Genomic DNA, 19,270 nt, shown 5'->3' on the forward strand with positions numbered 1-19,270 from the left:
CAATCAACCAATCAATCAGTCAGTCAGTCAGTCAGTCAGTCAGTGTGCAGCAGCATGCAGTGAGCATCAGAGTAAACATCAGTGTAAACGTCTAAACAATCGAAGGTCTGTGTCAAACAGAAGCAGCTTTCAGAATCATCAGCAGCTTTTAATGACAAAAATATGTGAGATTAGAGGTTTATATGAGCTGCTGCTGTTTTATCATTTATTAAAGTATCTTCTATTTTTATTACAGCGTTGAAGTATTTTAAATATCAGCCTGAAAACTGGTTCACGGCTGGACAACACGTGTAAGAACCTGTAAATATAAAGAGTTTTATGATTCAGAGTTCAGCAGATTCACTGAAAAACAAAACAAATTAATTATTTTTTTCAGACAAAACCGTGTATTGAATGTTCCACGTTTTCTGCAGATCAATAAAGAAGTGATTTTAAATGCAACGAGTGCCGTCTTCTGTGTTGTTAAATAGAGAAATGTAAAAAAGAGATGCTGCACAGACAAGTTCAAACCTCCTGAAGTGTTGCTTTTAGCAGGTTTCTGGTTGTTTGATGCCTTATTTTGGTAATTTTCTTTCTTTCTTGGGTCATTTTGTGTAAAAGTTTTTGGCCTTCTTCACATTTTTTGAGGTTTGTATTTGATTTTAATTGTTTTGTATCACGTTTTGCTCATTTTTGTGGTCATTTGCATTCATCTTCTTTGCATCACAGTTAGGTTGTTTAAGGTCTTAATGTGGTTGCTTACATTTATTTCTGGACGTTTAGCGTTCTATTTAAGTAATTTTTCATCATTTTGTGATGGTTTTTGTTCACACTGTTGTCTTCTGGAGTGAAGATGAGATAAATATTGATTTCAAATTGCAATTTGAATCAAAGAAATCATGAAATCCCAAAGTCTGCAGTCTTGTTCAGCGTGTCCGACACTGAGTTTAAACTGTCAGTGGGTTTATAAATCCCTGTCGTCTTTCTTGTGTGACAGAAAAAAGCTGAAATCATCTGACTGAACTGATGTTTTCAAGAAAATGAGACTGAAAATAGAGATGGAGAGGTAGAAAAAGCCGCCTGTTTGTTCTCAGAATGCACCACACTTTTATTTCTTTACATAAACACACAGGCAGCATCCATCTGAGTTTCCATGGTTACTGAGCTGATCCAATCAGACAGAGCGATCGGCTCACAGGGAACTGTTGTGAATCTGATGATGAAGATGGAAAAAGATGAAGTGCTGTGTAATCTGCAGCGACCTGAATCAGTCACTCAGATCAATAAAGTTGATGATAAAAGCTTTTCTCTGGATTAAGGCTCCATCTCATCATCTGCTGCTCGCTGAAGGTCACCGGCTCATGATGTCAGCAGCGTTTCACAGCCCTTAGAGCCATAAAAACTTCAGCTATAATCAATACATCTGTAATCAATCATGTCCTCACAATGCAGATGCCATGTCAGACCAGACACCAATAATCAGTATATGAGTAATCAATAATGTCCTCACAATGCAAACACATCCTGTTAGACAAAGAAAATATTTATCAATATATCAGTAATGACCTTAGATTATAAACACATCATGTGAGAAAACAACAATATTCAATAATGTCCTCATAAAGCACACGTCAAGTGAGACAGACAACAATAATCAATATATCAGTAATGTCTTCATAATGCACACATCATGTAAGACAGACGATAATCAATTATTAATAACACCCTTACATTGAACGTGCTTTGTCAGACACCAACAATCAATATATTAATAATCAATACTGTCCTCACAATGCACACACATCATGTGAGGCAGACAATAATAATCAATATATCAATAATGTCTTCATAATGCGCACATCATGCAAGACACAGACAGTAAAATCGATCATTAATAACATCCCCACAATGCATATGTTTTGTCAGACACAGACAGCAATATCCAATTTATCAATAATCAGTAATGTCTTCAGTAGGAACACGTCATGTAGGGCAGCCAACAATAATCAATATATCAATAATTTCCTCTAAAAATCATGTCATTTGAGACAAACAGCAATAATCAATATATCAATAATGTCCTCCCAGTGACCAAGTCAAGGGGGAGAGAAACAGTAATAATCAATACACCAGTAATCAGTGATGTCCATGCACACATCATGTGAGACAGAGACAACAGTAATCAATACATAATCAATATTTTTTTTTTTTTTATAATGTAGACATTATGTGACCCCAGACAATAACAATCAATATATCAATAATCAATACTGTCCTCATTAGGCACACGTAATGTAAGACAGCCAACAATAATCCATCCGTCCATCATCTCTACACCTTCATCCTCACCAGGGTCATGGGGGCTGGAGTCTATCTCAGCTGACTCAGGGTGAAGGCAGGTTCACCTGGACAGGTCACCAGTCTATCACAGGGCTACACTTAGAGACAGACAACCAAGCACACTCACATTCACACCTACGGACAATTTACAATCACCAATTAACCTCAACATGTTTCTGGACTGTGGGAGGAAGCCGGAGAACCCGGAGAGAACCCACACTGCACGGGGAGAACATGGAGACTCCACGCAGAAAGATCCTGGGTGTCCTCACCGTGACGCCAACCGGCGACATTCTAGCTGCGAGGCAACAATGCTAACCAACTGAGCTACCCTGCAGCCCCCAACAATAATCAATAATCAATAATGTCCTCGTGATGTGACACATACAAACCTGTTTCCATCTCGTACTGGGCACATACCTTGAAGCCAGGCCTGAACCGTACCACTGGTTTAACCACAGTGTGGGGACTCACACACCCACAGACAGATACAGTGGGAGGACAGTTTTAAGTGTGACACTACAGGAAGCAGCAGGCCTGGTTCCCATGGAGACGTACCCACAGTAGTCACGTCTCCATCAGTTCCGATGAGCCACAGCATTAAACCCAGCTGTCTCCTCTCTGATTGGCCATTGCCTGGACTTCACAGACTTGTGAAGGTGTTTTGTGGTTTCAGGCAACAACACATTCGCAGAAGATGATCCTGGAAGCTGTGAAGTGGAGCCTCCGTGGACCAGACTTGTCCTTCCACAGTATCACACAGGCACTTTAATCAGATTCAGTTTGGGAGAATTTAGAAGCTGAGTCGACACCTTGACCTCTTTATCATGTTCCTCAAGCTGAATTATATGTTATTATACATGTATATTTTGTGTCATATTTTGTTCATTTTATGACATATTGTGGTCATTTTGCATCTTTTTTGGTTACTTTGTCACACTTTTGAGTCATTTTACGTCTTTTTGTGGTTATTCTGTGTCACATTTTGGTCGCTGTATGTATTTTTGTGGTTGTTTGCATTTCATTTTGGTTGTTTTGTTTCACTTTTTGGTTGTCGTGTGTGTTTTTGCGGTCATTTGTTACCACATTTTGGAAATGTAACATTCCTTTCTGGTAGGTTTGTGTCACATTTTGGTCATTTTGGTTTTTGTGGTTGTTTGTATTATGTTTTTTGATAGTGTTACATTTAATTTTGGTTATTTTGCATCTCATACTGGTTGTTCTGTGTAACATTTTAGCTGTTTTGCATAGTTTTTTGCAGTTGTCTTCAGTTAGATTTTGGTATTTTTTTATTCTTATTTTTTACTTGCTTTGCATTACATTTAGGCTGTTTTACATCTTTTTGTTGTTATTTGCCTATAAGTCAGATTTTTTGTTCTGTCTCTAATTTTTTTTGATTGTTTTGCATTTCTGTAGTCATTTCTATTTACTGTGACTTTGTGTTTTGTGTCACATGTAGGTCTTTGTGTATCTTTGTGGTCATATACATTCAGTTTTGGTTGTTTTCCATATTCTTGTGGTTATTTTAATTTATTTTTGGCTGTTTTATGTCACATTTTGATCATTTTATCACATTTAAGCTGTTTAACATATTTTTGTGATTGTTTTTATTTAGCTTTGGTAATTGTGCATCTCATTTTGTTTATTTTGCATATTTTTGTGGTTGTTTTTATTTAGCTTTGGTAATTGTACATCTCATTTTGTTTATTTTGCATATTTTCGTGGTTGTTTGTATTTTAAATCGAGTAGTTCTGCATCATAGGCCTGATCTGGAGTGGTCTCTGGACCTGTTTCTGTCCCTCTGAATGATTATCCAGCATGCTGAAGTCTTCATCCTCTCAGATTCCCAATCTTGCCTGGTTCTGTTGGATCTGACGCCATCTGGTGGCAAGAACAGACACTCACAGTCCTCCTGAGCTGCCTGGTGGATTGTGGGTGAAGTAGTTCTCTGGTGACCTGCTGAACACAGACAGACTGGGATTAGCACCGGCTTCATCTGAGGAAACCGCTTCTTGTCAGTCACAGGTTTGATGGACTGATCAGTGTATTAATTGATCGGACATCTCAAACACTCAATAATTAACGCAGCAGAAGAAACAAGGCTGAGCTTGACAGATTTATTTTCGCCTGCTGTTCCTGCCAGCCCTGAACAGATGCTATATCTAAGCCTTATTTTTAAATGTTTCACCATCTATAATGTGAAACAGATTTTAAATAGTCGAGCTGGTTCCTAATAAATCAGTGAGCTTTGGACAATTTAGAGAATAAAATACACATTTCTCTTTAGTTTGAATTCAACATCTTTCTATATATAGAAATGTTAAAGACAACTGAGTAATTAAAAAAATAAAAAAATAAATAAATACATAAAAAATATATATATATATATTTACAAGAGCTACTATCACTGTAAGTACATCATTAAGTAACAGAAAAGCTAAATTTTTATTGCTGAAGATATATTAACAAAAATGTCCTTTTTAAATTCATAGTTGTTGATCTATATGCTAACGGAAAATGTTTAATTTTAATCACAGGAAAACATTGTTGGCACATTTTTAGTTTTTCTTCTGCATTTATTTAACCTTCACAGTTTTTACATTGTAGATTTACTATAAAATAACAGAAAACATCCTATTTTCGCTATAGATTCACAAAATAATAATAGCAAAAGTCTATTTTTTATTATAGATTTACCATCAAACAACAGGAATATTATTCACTTTGTTCATGTAAAGAAAACACTAAATGTAGATACATCACTATACAGATAGATGGTTAGATAGACATGTCTCAGTGGTTGTTTGGGGTCATTTTTCAGATTTTAATGAGAAAAAAAAATGTACTTGAGGGAAAAGACCTGCTTGTGTCAGAGGCAGAGGTCACATGATGTTCCTGTGAGCTGCTTTAACATTGGCTGTTTGACCTGCAGGTGAACTTGCTCACCTGTAGTCTGCAGCTCCTTGACTGACAGCAGGGGAAGCTGGGAGATATTTACCTCTTTGTGTGCACGTGTGTGTCACTGTGTGTTATTGTGTGTGTGTTGCAGCCTGTTATTAAAGTAATGTTTGATAGCTTTGTTTCTCCGCTGAACTCTTCAACTCATTTTTTTCAGTTCAACACACACACATACACACACACACACACACACCCAAACAAATGTGCACACACACACACACACATTCAGAAACACACACCCACATAATCCGGTTTCATCGGCTCAGAAGACATTACAATGACTTATATTTCCAAAAGACATTAAGGAAATAAAGCCTGACTGTAACCTTACCTGAACCTGAAAGGAGCACCCAGTCAAGTCCAAGTCCAGGTCCAGGTCCATGTTCAAGTCCAGGTTCTCTCAGTCTGAGAGGAGACTGTAGACAGGTGAACAAGTTATGGACAGGTGAGGAGGTTGTGGACATGTGAGGAGGATGTGGACGGTGAGGAAGACAAGGGCATAGACAGGTGAGGAGGTCATGGGTAGGTGAGGAGGTCGTGGGCAGGGGAGGAGGTCGTGGGCAGGGGAGGAGGTCGTGGACAGGGGAGGAGGTCGTGGACAGGGGAGGAGGTCGTGGGCAGGTGAGGAGGTCGTGGACAGGGGAGGAGGTCGTGGACAGGTGCCAGGTGAATCAGTCTGAGCAGGAACAGAATAATTACCACTGAGGAGCTTTTAGTTTGACGGTTGCAGGATTTATAGTCGAGTGAGTCACACCGAAACCCTGAACCTCCTCGACAGGATCTGATCCTGAAACCACCTCCACGGCGACACTAAAAACAGCATGTTCTCTTCTTTCAACTGGAACAGAGAAAGAATTCACAGTTCTGATCAGACCAGACCGGTTCTACAAAAACTGGTCAAAGTGGGTCCCAAAAAAAAACTTGAGATGATACTGGTTCCATTAGCCCAGGTCCAAACGGTCCAGAACTTTGCATGAGAACTTCTGGTCCAGGCAGAAGAATTATCCAGAAACTGTGGTTTCAGTTCAGGTCTTTCTGGTCTAACACTTCTGTTCCAGGTCCAGCTGGCCAAGAACTCCAGGTCCAAAAGATCCAAAGCTCCAAGACAAGAATCTTGATTCAGTTTGTTTTAGTTTTAAAACAGGTTTGATTTGGTTTAACTTTAGGTTTGGTTTACTTGAGTCAGTTTAGGTTTTAAAACAAGTTCAGATTTTTTTTTTTTTCAGTTTGATTTAAATTTTACACGAGTTTAGTTTAGTTTAATTGAACACTTGAGTTGGTTATTTTTAAACAAGTTTAGTTGGGCTAATTTTATATATATATAAAGTTGGATTTGTTTTTAACAGATTCAGTTTTGTTTCCTTTTTAACAAGATTTTTATTTTTTATTTGAATTCTAGACAATACATTTGGATTTCTTTTTTGAACAGGTTCATTTTTGGTTCAGTTTAAGCTCTAAACAGGTTTCGTTTACTTAAGCTAGTTTAGTGTTAGAACAAGTCCAATTTGTTTTGGGTTTTAAGCAGCTTCAGTTTTGTTTAGTTTTCTGAAACAGATTCAGTTACTTTTGATTGTTCATCAGATTCAGTTTTGTTGAATTTTTAACAAGATTCTTGTATGCAGTTTTTAAACAGATCACAGTTTTAGATTTTAACAATAAGTTGAGATTAGTTTTAAACAGGTTGGTTTTTGTACAGTTTCCAAACCAGTTCAGTTTGGTGTCGTGGCTCTACGATGTTTGTTAGAACTTAATTTGTCTTTTTGTTTTTTTGTTCGTAGCCTTACAAAAATCTTGTTTTCTTTGTTTACTGTCAGATTCAGTTTGTTTATCTGACATCAAAGAAGCTGATATATTTCACATCAGTGGACAAAGTATTGGAAACAGTTGAATCAGCGTCCTAAGAGACAATCAGCTTCTCCAGAAGATGCATCATGATGAGCAGATCTGCAGAACTGGATCTGGATCAATGACAGTTGTTTTGGGGGAGAAAACCCGGATAAATGAAGCTGTTTTAGGTTTCTCCTCTTTTCCTCGTCCTCCTCCTCTTTGTCTCGTCTCAGTGTTTTGGTGTAAGTGTCCTTTAATCCGGCAGCTCATCCAGTTAATCCAGTCAGATAATGGTGAGCAGCGATCAGTTGTTCTGCTCTGTTACTCGCTCTTTAACAGCTTTAAACCGCCAGACTGGAACCAGTCAGCCAGAAGGAACACCACCAGAGAAACCAGTAAACACACCACAAACTGGTGTGTGACCAGTTAGAACCTGGGTCACTGCACAGAACCAGTCAGCAACCAGCTAGAGGCCTGAACAAGAAGGAGCAGGGTCACAGCTGATCAGAAGCATGAAGGGATGAGCGTCCGATTACAGCCTCTGATAATAACGATAAGAATAGAAATACTTTAATATCATTAGCAGACAGAAAACCTGCTGGGACGTCGAATTCATCTGAAACCAGCAGCGCTCATCGTTAGAAATAACCCTGACCCTGATGTTCTTTGTTGATCAGTTGGTTATTTTCATGCTTAGGTGTCAGAAAATGTTAAAAATGTCCAGAAATATTCCCTGAAGTCCAACTGAACACAATTCAAGAACAGAAATACTGAGTTCTAGAAACGTGTTCACATTAAAGAATCATCATTAACAAAGCAGGTCCGTTCAATCACTCCCACTATTGATCTTTTCCAAATAATTCAGATGTTTGAATGCTATGCTGAGACATATTCAGGTTTACATGGACCTTCTCCACAGTTTAACATCAATGGCAAAAACCTCGAAATACACAACAAATATTCTTTATTTGTAATTAAAACCCTTCATAATTCTTTAAGTTTTCATGCTTTGGATCCTTCCTATTGATTCACTTTGTTTATTCTGTGGTTTTTTTTTTGTACTTCTGTACATTTTCAGCTCCTGTGACCAATTTAAATTCAAATAAATGTGATTTTATGTCACACAAACCCTCTGAATGTCGTTTAACCTGTGTCTCTGGGTGGGTTTTTTGAAACAAGCGCTAAAAAATTAACTAAAATGAAGTCTATTAGGAGTCTTATATGAAAGGTTGACAGGTGGAGTCAGACTCAACAACAACAGAATCTGATTTTCAGTTTTGTTAGAAGAGCATTTTTGACAACGTGCATGTTTTTTTAAACTGAAGTCTTGTTTTAGTAGTAAAATTGAACAAATACAATAAAAACATAATTTAAACTCCTCTAAACAACACGTTCTTCATGGTTTTTGTGGGTTTATTTTTTTTTGGCTGCTGTGTATTTTCAGCTTCGTCAACCACATTTTTTTCAAAATAAATGTGATTAAATGTTACAAATATGCTGAAAATGTTCCTTAATCAGCATCTCTGGGTGAATTTCTGGAACCGTGAGCTGCTGAAAATGAAGGAATCCTAAAATTCTGCCTTTCTCAAAAGGAAGAGCAGGCAGGTGGAGTCCCATTCAGATGATTGTTACTATTCTGTGTATTTTACAGCACCTCTGACCACTTTCATAGTAATTATAGAAGAAATTAACTGAATATGATTGAATGTCACAAATATCCTTCAAATGTCCTCTAATCTGTTTTCTGGTTCATTAGTGAGCTGAATAAGGAAAGAATCCTAACATTGAGTATTTTTCAATAAGAGTCTTGAATGAACGGTTTTCAGTTGGATTCACAGCCAACAAACCAAAAATCTGGTCGATCACTAAGATGTTATTGTTTCTCTTTGTTTATTTGGCAGTTCTAGTTCTGCTTCTGAGTATTTTTCAGCTCCTCCGATCAAATTAAGTTCAAATAAAATGCCTCAGAACGTCATTTAATTTGTATTTCTGCAACTGTGAGCTCAAAATTTGACTAAAATAATATCTTTTTTAATTAGAGTCTGGTATGAGCGGGCTGGCAGGCGGAGTCACATCCGGCAAACCAAAAATCTGCTCATTTCTACGTTCGTTTCTGCTTCTGTGTGTCTTCAGCTCCTCTGATCGCTTCAGTTTCAGATAAACGTGATTTAAAGTCACATATAAGCTCCAAATGGGCTGAAAAATTAACTTAAAATGCAGTGTTTTCTGATAGGACTCTTGTATGGAGGTTGGCAGGTGGAGGCACATTTAACAAGAATAAAAAATAAGTTCAGTCTGTTATATGAATGCTGATTGTTACTGTTTTTATTTCTTCCTGTGAATTCAGAACAGCTTCACGTGTTCCAGTCGATCATTTCATGGATCTGTTATCGTTGCAGCTCCTCTGATCAGCTTGATCGATCAGTTTGTCCTGCTTCTGGAACTGTGAGCTTAAAAATGGACTAAAATTCTGTCCTGATTTTGGAGATTATTGATTGTTTTTGTGAAGTTTTGTTGCACGAGGATCACTGAGCTGAAACATGAAGGAACCCTTAAATTGAGTATTTTTAATAGGAGTCTTGAATGAAGGACTGGAGGATCAATTCACATCCAACAAACCAAAAAAAATCATCTCATTTCCACTTCTGTGTATTTTCAGCTCCTTTGATCACATTTACTTCAAATAAATGTGATTTAAAGTCACATGTATGCTCAGAATCATATTTAATTAGTGTTTCTGAAGGTGGGAGCTAAAAGAATTTAACTTAAAATTCAACATTTTTTAACAGGAGTCTCATATGAAGGACTGCTGGAGTCACATCCAACAAACAGAATCTGATCAATCACTGATATTATTGGTCTTTTTCAGTTTATTTTTTTAAATGGGGATTTCTAAGCTGAAACATGAAGGAATCCTGAGTCTTTTTAAAATAGGCGTCTTGCATGAAGGACTGGTGGAAAGATTCACATCAAACAAACCAAAAATCTGTTTATTTGGATTTTCAGCTTCTCTGATCACCTCAGTATCAAATAAATGTGATTTAAAGCCACAAATGTTCTCAGAATGCGGTTTAGTTTGTGTTTCTAGAGCAGGGAGCTGGAAAAGGTGGAGTCACATTTAACAAGAATTAAAAAAAAAAGAAATCTGTTGAATTTGTTTTTCATTCTTATTTTATGCACTAATTTGACCAAAGACAATGAAACGTGCTGTAATGTGGAAACACCTTCACGTGTCCTCATCGATCAGGTGATGGATCCTCCATCGGTGCTCCCATCGATCCGCCTGCTGCTGGATGACATGAAGTTTAAACTCCACCTGGGTGGAGGTGCGGCCTGACGGAGTGACGGAGGTCCGGAGGGCTGGACCTGCCGGAGGAGGAGGACCAGCAGCCGCAGGTCACCATCACCTCCTCCTCCTCCTCTCCGACACTCTGCCGCTCTCCGCTCGGCTCGGCTCGGCTCCTCCACCGGCACCAGGACGCGCAGGCACCGGGACAGGACCGGGAGACCAGGAGACCCGGAGCGGGACCTGCAGGATCCGCGTTCGGGCTGCGGGCTCCCGCCATGCTGGGGACGGTGAAGATGGAAGGGCACGAAGCTCCGGACTGGAGCGGATACTACAGCGAGGAGGTCGGTCACCGTCCGCCGCCGTCCGGCCGCAGGGCCCGCAGCGGGACCCGGCCGGCCCGGTCCGGCTCGGTCCGGACCGCGTTTAACCGATTTAACAGATAAAACAAGTTCTCCAGTTAAAGCAGATGAAGTTGAGACCGGGTTGAGCTCCGGGAAAAACCGGGAAGAGAAAAGCTGTTGGAGGTTTTTATAAAAGTTTTAAAGAAAAACAGAGAAAGTGAAAAGTTTCTGTTCAAAGTGTTAAAATAAAAATTAATCATAGAATAAAAAATATCAGATAAAAATAGGATCCATCAGTAATATAATAAATCAGAGTTTAAGGAGCTGAAATACGCCGAAATAAAAAAAAAGACAAATTAAATCTGTGCGTTTATTCTGAGAGGCAGCTTTAAAGATAAAAAAAAAAACAAAACAAAAAACGGGTTTGAGTTCGTTATTAAATCAGATTCAGTTTAATCTGAGTGAAAATGTTCAGAAAAGAACAAGAAGGAAAACGTTGAGTGAACAGGATCCATCATCAAACTGCGGATTATTCAAAAGTCTGTTTTTCTGATAAAAGGAAAGAAATTAGAGAAAATAAAAATAGTTTATTAATAATAATAAAAAAGTAATACAACTCTTTAAATTGGATGTTTTTATTTATTATTACTATTGTTCTGGTGCCGTTTTTAATTTTTTTAAAAACGGAATCTGCTCTGAACCCGTTCATGTGTTCATGTCCATCTCAGACAAACTGAAGGCTGAGGGTTTATTATTATTATTATTATTTATAAGGATAATTATTAGTATTATTATAAAAACCAGGCGGATTTAAACGGTCCCTTTCTGCTTGTTAAAAACACAAACATCCACTGAAACGTTAAATTTCACATAAACTCAGTTCAGCTCGTCGATGCTAAACATTTCCTTTATAACGTGTGATTCTGTTGTTGATTAAAAAAATCTGATCATTTTCGTGTTTGATTGTTGAACTGAAGCTGTGAGGAGAAAAACGGACTGCAGCTGTGATCTGACTTTATTTCACTAATTTAAGTGAATAATTCTGTCCAAAATAGAAAACAAGAAGGAAAAATATTTCGTGTCTTCTGCGGAGATAAAAGCTGATTTTTAACGTTTAATTTAAAAATGAAAGAAAAGCAGCAGAATAAAGGAAATGATGAGCTGCTGTGGTTCCTGAATAATAATAATAATAATAATAATAATAATAATAATAATAATAATAATAAATCACTTCATCAAATGATTCTACAAGAAAATGCGAGATTTTATTCATAATAATAAGGATGGAGTTTAAGGCTTAGTATTGAGTTATTATAATTATTTAAATTAAACCTTTTTTACAGACTGAATGAAGTTAAACATGTTCAGGTGGATTTTCTTTTCTTCCCTGTTCATAATAATTCAAACTGATGATAAACTTCATATTGTTTAAAACTGTGCAAACTTAGTTCTGTTCATTTTTTAAATTTGAATTGAAGACATTTTAAATGAGTCTGCTGCTGCCTTTGGTTTGTTCAGAGCAGCACCACACCCTGAACGCTCCTTCATCAGGCTGATTTTAAACCAGGCTTGTTCTGTTTTCTTAGCTCTAAACTGCTAAAATAGAATTACTATAAAAAAAAAAAAAAGGAAAATTAATATAAAAGCGCTGTTTTCCTTTAACTGTGCTGAATTTGTTAGTTTATCTCTGCAGCAGCTAATTTGAAGCTTCAGAACCTGAACATCACAGCAGCTGTGAGCGGCTTCACCTGAAGGAGAACCTCAGAACGCTCACTTAGAAATATTACCACTGTATTATTATTATTATTGTTATTATTATTATTATTGTTATTACTAATAAATATTAAACATTTATTCATGTGCTGAAAATATAGGTACAGAGGTCAAATTAAATCATTAAAACATTTTTAAAAAAACAACAAAAAAAAAACATTTAGGGTGCAAACAGTTTTTCTTGCTGCTCTCATATTTTAGTTGGTGAAAGAACAGAGCTTTTAAATGTCCTTTAATGTTAATCTAAAGGTTTTAGTGTTCACATGAAGCTCGCAGCTGTAATAAAAATACACAACAAAGTTTTATTATCACCAAAACAGCAGCAGCTCATATAAATTTCACATCTTTGTGTCCATCAAGCTGCCTTTATATGATGCAGTCAATTAGTTTTGGTTAATGAGATGCAGGTTTACGTGGAAACCAACAGCAGGGGGCGCTGCAGGAGGGTAATGGTATTCAATACGTAATCGATAACTGATCGATCAGGTATTGGGGGTAACTGATGAGCAGGTATTTGTGGTATTTTTAAGTGTTTGTTGATCGGACAATTGAACGGTTGTTGAAATTTTTCTCTGTGAGCTGATCCAGTTCTACTGGTTCTGACTATTTTTAATCTGGATTTTCTGGTTCTAGATGTTTCAGAACCACTTAGATCAGATAAATAACCAAATGAACCTGGTTCTGGTTCACCAAGCTGTAATCTGCCCGAACTGTCTCTGACACGGTTCAACTGGTTCTAAACTAGACTAGTTCTGTGATCTAATGAAACCACTTCATGTCTGTTGAATCTGGTTCTATCGGGCCTTATTTAAACCATGTCTGACCCAGTAAAACTGGCTCTGATCTAACCTAGAAGTATCTAGTCCAGTGCATCTGACTGATTCTAATTGGTTTTGGTTTCTCTGCAGATGTCTGATGTCTGTCTGATGGCAGACAGTGGAATGGGTTCTGGTTCTGGTTCTAACTGTTTCTGGTCTCTCTGCAGATGTATTTTTCGATGGCTGGCAGTGGGATGGCTTCTAATCTGGCTAGTTCTGTTTCTAGTTGAGGTTCTGACAGGTTCTCGTCTCTCTGCAGGTGCTCTCCCAATGGCCGGAAGTGGTATGGGTTCTGGTCTGACTGGTTCTAATTCTAATAGGCTCTTGTCTAACTGGTTATCATCTCTCAGTAGGTGTACTTTCCAATGGGAGGGTCGTGGGATGGGTTCTGGTTCTGATTCTAACTTGTTTTGGTCTTTCTGCAGGTGTACTGCCCAATGATTGGCAGCAGAATGGGTTCTGGTTGTGGTTCTGGTCCTAAATAGTTCTGTTCTCTCTGCAGGTGTACTCTCCAATGACAGGCAGTGGAATGGGTTCTGGTCTCGGGATGGGATCCATGTCCGGTTACATGTCCAGCAGCGGGACCACATCAGGCTCTTTCAATATGTCATACAGCGGTACGGGTCTGAGTCCAGCCCCGGTCGGAGGGATGGGTGGCTCGGCACCGTCGACCATGTCCGGTCTGGGCGGGGGTGTGGCCTCCATGGGTGGGGCCCTGAGCCCGTCCAGTATGACCTCGGTGTCGGCTCAGCAGGCCTCCATGGGCCTGAACCCGTACGGCGGTATGAGCCCCACCATGAGCCCCGGCATGGCGTACGGCGGCGGCGGGCTGAACCGAGCCCGCGACAACAAGGCGTTCAGACGGAGCTACCCGCACGCCAAACCGCCCTACTCCTACATCTCGCTCATCACCATGGCGATCCAGCAGGCGCCCAGTAAGATGCTGACACTGAGCGAGATCTACCAATGGATCATGGACCTGTTCCCGTACTACCGGCAGAACCAGCAGCGCTGGCAGAACTCCATCCGGCACTCGCTGTCCTTCAACGACTGCTTCGTGAAGGTGTCGCGCTCGCCGGACAAACCGGGGAAGGGTTCGTACTGGACCCTGCACCCGGATTCTGGGAACATGTTCGAGAACGGCTGCTACCTGCGTCGCCAGAAGAGGTTCAAGTGCGAGAAGAAGATGTCGACGAAGTCGGACGGCAGGAAGGAGCAGGGGGGCGGTGGAGCGTCTCCTGCGGCGGACGCCATCAAACCTCCGGGACTCCTGGACTCTTCCTTGCCGTCCTCCAGCCAGGCGGCCTCTCCACCAGGCCTGGACCTGCGGGGCGGTGTGGGGTCGGACCTAAAGGTGTCTGGTTCCCAGCTGCTGTCCTCGCTGTCGCTGCCCCCCCACTCCATGGCCCACGAATCGCAGCTACACATTAAAGGCGACCCGCACTACTCCTTCAACCACCCGTTCTCCATCAACAACCTCATGTCATCATCGGAGCAGCAGCACAAACTGGACCTGAAGGCCTACGAGGCGCTGCAGTACTCCTCCTACAATGCCGGCGGGGCGTCCGGCCTTGGGGGCAGGACCATGGAGCCACTGGAGGCCTCCTACTACCAAGGGGTGTATCCCAGACCGCTGCTCAACACCTCGTAGCTGCCGCTGCACCTCCCGCCTGGACTCTCTGCATGCAGCCGTCCTGGACTTCCTGAGTGACTGTGATGAACCGGAGACTCTGGACTGAACTCCTGCACTGTGACCGAACCGGGACGCAAACAGACACCTGAACTCTCAGCCGGTTTACCTGGTCCCAGGTCTGTGGTCTCCTTTGACACACCGAGTCCCAAACAATCTGAAGGTATGAAAACATCGATGCAGGATCCCACAGGTCACCAGGTCAGACCAGAACCGTCGGCTCAGGATCTGTAGGAACCTGCTGATATTTGTCCAGAGTCCAACCAGTGATGTCAGAATCCTTTCCGGATCCAGTTTCCGGGATAGTTTCAATGATTCACTTTAAAGAACCCCAGAACAATTGAAAAGATGGTTCCTGGACACCTGAGAGTCCTGGTTCTGGTTCTGATCCTGGGTTTTGAGGTGTACATGAAAACTTGCGTCCTGTAACCTGTCTACTACATGTTATGCCTCCGTCTGACTGACCAAACTCCATTCAAAGTCCTGCTGATTTAATATGCGCTGCATGGAGGCGAATATTTGCTTTAATCAGAGCAGCTAAGATGAAACCACACCAAACTCCATTCAAAAATCAGTCGATTTCACACACACACACACACACACACACACACACACACACACACACACACACACACACACACATCTCAGATAATCAGCGTAAATCAGTGAGTGCTGCTGGTTAAAACAGCATTAAAACACAGATTTTCCGGATGGTTTCGATGATTCACTTTAAAGAACACCAGAACAAATGACCTGCTGGTCCTGCGTCCTGCATCCATCTAACAAATCAAACTCCTATCACACTTTGGATAATTTAATACCTGTAGGTGAATTCTGAGGATTAATTTAGGTATTTTTCTTAAATCACAGAAGCAAAAATGAAAGCAAACCAAAGTCCATTCAAATATCAGTCAATTTTGGAACACCTGTCGTAGTATAAACCGGTGAGTGCTGCTGATTAAAACACCAACTTCCTGAATAGTTTCAACAGTTTCAAAAGTCCAACAAGCTGCTGGTTCGTGGACGCCTCGGAGTCCTGGTTCTGATCTGGGGTTTGAGGTTTACATAAAAACTAGTGACCTGCAACCTTTTTTTGTGTCTCTAATTTAATATAGGAGGTAAATATTTGCTTAAATCAGAGCAGCTAATATGAAGCCAAACCAAAGTCCACTCAAATGTCAGCCGATTTTAGACACATTTCTCAGATAATCGGTGTTGATCAGTCGTTAATTTCCAGTCTGATGAGCATTCAAACTGTGAAATATTGAAACTGGCAGACTGGACATGAACCAGTAGAATCATAATGTGAGACTCTGGACCAGATGTTTATGTGCAGATTCAGGTTTTCATAAATCAGGACAAGACCTGATCGTGGTCTCTGAAAGATGTGAAGTTTATACGTACAAACTGGATATTTTAAATAGCGGCTCTGACTCTTCTCTGGCGATGATCTGAAGCCGTCAGTGTGTTCGGTTCTTCTGCTGTGTCCGTTTGTTCCCTGAGTTTGTCCTTCAGGCAGCACCTGTTAGCGGCTCGCTCTGATCTGATTTATATTTCACTTTAATCTGCTGCATCTTTCTGACAAACACAGCTTCTTCCAACCAGAGTTTATCTTCTTGTTCTATTTGTTTTTAAAGACACGCGGAGGAGAAAAAAAAAACTGCTGAATGTTTCCTAAAAAAAAAAAAAAAAGCAGCAAACTTCAGAAAAACATCTGAATAAAGTTTCTGTGGACCCGCAGAGGGCCGCGAGCCGCAGGTTGAGCTGCAGCGTTTGTTTGCGGTTTTGCCTCCCGATGAGTTGAAGGTCGGAGGTCAGCCGGCCGCGCGTCGTCATGGCGACGCTGCTGATGTTTACAGATTAATGAGGACGATTAATTTTTCCGATGAGGATTTATTTCTCCCACGACCTCGTCTGCCGCCGCGCTGACCCCCAGAGGGGTCGCGACCCGCAGCCTAAGAACCCGACACATTAAAAGGCTTTTGATTTGAAGGGTCAGTTCACCAGAAACCCTTCGACACGGATCCCCGCCCGCCGCCGCCGCTCGTCTGTGTCCGGGCGGATTTCTGATCAGCTTCTGTTTGATCTGTTCTGTTTGATGATCGATCGGTTCAACTCTCTGACAGATCAATAATCTGGGCCTTTATTTAGAGGCAGAATCTGAAAGTTTTCACTTTATTTCACAATTAAATATTTAAAAAATGTCCTGTTTATGTTTTAAACAGTTTCATATCCTCGTGAATGACTCCTGCAGTTTCCACTTGTTCTGGATCCATGTGTGGATTTTTATTTTATGACACAAACGCTCATGTTGTTCATTCTTTTGGACCAAAAACCCCAAACTTGAAATTATTCTGAATAAAAGACACTTTTTTAGGGGGAAATAATTTAAATTATTATGAAAACAGATGATTCATCAGTTCAGAAGTTTCTCTCTAAAAAAAAAAAAAAAAGTCATGTTTAGGTCACAAAAGAGAAAAATGGCATCAATGTTTAATTCAATGAAATTATGTTCAACCTACAAACTACATGGAGTTGTGTGAACTCAGCTTTTCATCTCCAATCAAAGGTCATTTTAATGACTGAATATCTTTAGATTCATCACAAATTAATTTGTTCCAACTATTTTCTGTTATTTAAAAGTAAGCTTCATGTGTTTTATCACCACGATCATGAAAACAAATGTTTAAAATGTTTTTAAAAAGTAAGTTGTTCCAATTAGATGTTCTTTTTTTCCTTTCTTGTCTTTTCTTTGTTCATGTGCACTCTAACGGAGGTACACGTTTATAGATTTGGATAAACTTTCAAGCTGCACACGTTGTTTTGATGAGTTGTGTTGATGTGACGATCATCACACCAACTTCATACTGTTTGTGGGTTAAACTCAGATTTCTGCCTTGTTTGAATTAAAACTAAATTTAAGTTGCAGCAAATTTATTAATTTGGCTTCATAACTTAAACTTTCTCCACCTTGAATTTCAAGCCAGTAAAACCTTAAAACTAGTGCTTAAGCTACCAGTTAATAAGTAATTGATTATTAAAACGACTAATTCATTGAACTCAATATGACTCATTGGTTGAATGTTTTTTCATTAGAAGTCGTCCGTTAACGTTGAACTGCAGTTTTCTGTTTCAACACTCAATATTTAAAGATCAGGAGCAAAAACAACACAGACTTAAATTATAACACAAACTATAAAAATTAAAATAACCAAGAAAAGAACTCTGGAGCTGAACTTCAGCTTCTTTGTCAACTCGTTGCTAATTTAAAGGATATATTTGGTCAAATCAGAACTAAAAATGTTCCTGAAAGTGGTGGAATCATATTTTAGAGGGTGTGAGATTCAAATGTGGAACCAAAACCAGATCTGCACCTAAACGTCTCGTCTGACTGTTCTCCATCTCTGCAGAGGCCTCACACTGGATCAGACTTTTCAGTTCTGTTTGTAAAAGTCCTCATTTGTAACGTCAGATAAGTGCAGAAACAACATCGGATGAAATTCAAATACTCAAATAAAGCAGAAATACCTCATGTTTGTTCTCCAGTGTGGAACCCAGGAGTCTCCTCGGATCATTTTCTGGTGCTCTGGACGTGTCACAGGCCCGCTTCAGGGAGAAATCAGATGAAACACATGCAGCAGGATCAGCTCACAACGGTTCTGCTTAAAGAAGGACAACCTTCATCAGTTCAGGTGTGAAAATTAAAATAAAAAAGGTTTAAAACTTATTTTGAAAATCCAAACAATGGGTCTGAATATCAGTCATGTATCAGGATAAAAAGCTTCACACCACAGAACTCGGCGACTTTAAACCTCTTCAGCTTCATTGTGTCACGTTCTAAAAGTAAAGAGTTAAAATCCCTCATTGTCAAACTGTACGGAGGCTGTCTGCAGGACCCTGAAGGGGCCGTGATGCGTTTACTGACCAGTAAAAGTTGAAACTTCAGTTTATTTTTCAACAGTGAAAACAGTTTGTTTGAACTAATGTTGGGATTTGATTTCAGATCATATTTTATAGTCACGTTTAGTTCAATATTCTCAGAAAAACAGGTGCTAAGTGGAACCAGAACTGGTTCCTCACAGTGCTGCCACACTCTGAGAAAAACAACGGTTCTTCAGCGGTTCTTTAATGGTTCTTCAGCAGTTCTTTAATGGTTCTTCAGCAGCTCATTGGTTCTTCAAACATCATTAACTGATGGTTCCTTATGTCCTGTATGTGGTTCTTTAAAAGGTTTTTCATGTGAGTTCTTTGGTTT

At 39.8% G+C, this 19,270-nt stretch overlaps 1 protein-coding gene across 1 annotated transcript; it reads left to right on the forward strand.

Annotated features, from left to right (window-relative positions):
- Positions 1-10,668: 10,668 nt before the first annotated feature.
- Positions 10,669-14,976, forward strand: foxa1 (forkhead box A1). Its single transcript, XM_008296679.1, has 2 exons — positions 10,669-10,734; positions 13,828-14,976. The coding sequence occupies exons 1-2, from the start codon at positions 10,669-10,671 to the stop codon at positions 14,974-14,976; spliced, it is 1,215 nt and encodes a 404-aa protein (XP_008294901.1).
- The last annotated feature ends 4,294 nt before the right edge of the window (positions 14,977-19,270 follow it).

The sequence above is a fragment of the Stegastes partitus genome, unplaced genomic scaffold, assembly GCF_000690725.1.
Source record: "Stegastes partitus isolate 25-593 unplaced genomic scaffold, Stegastes_partitus-1.0.2 Scaffold1146, whole genome shotgun sequence".
In the NCBI taxonomy this organism is placed as follows: Eukaryota; Metazoa; Chordata; class Actinopteri; family Pomacentridae; genus Stegastes; species Stegastes partitus.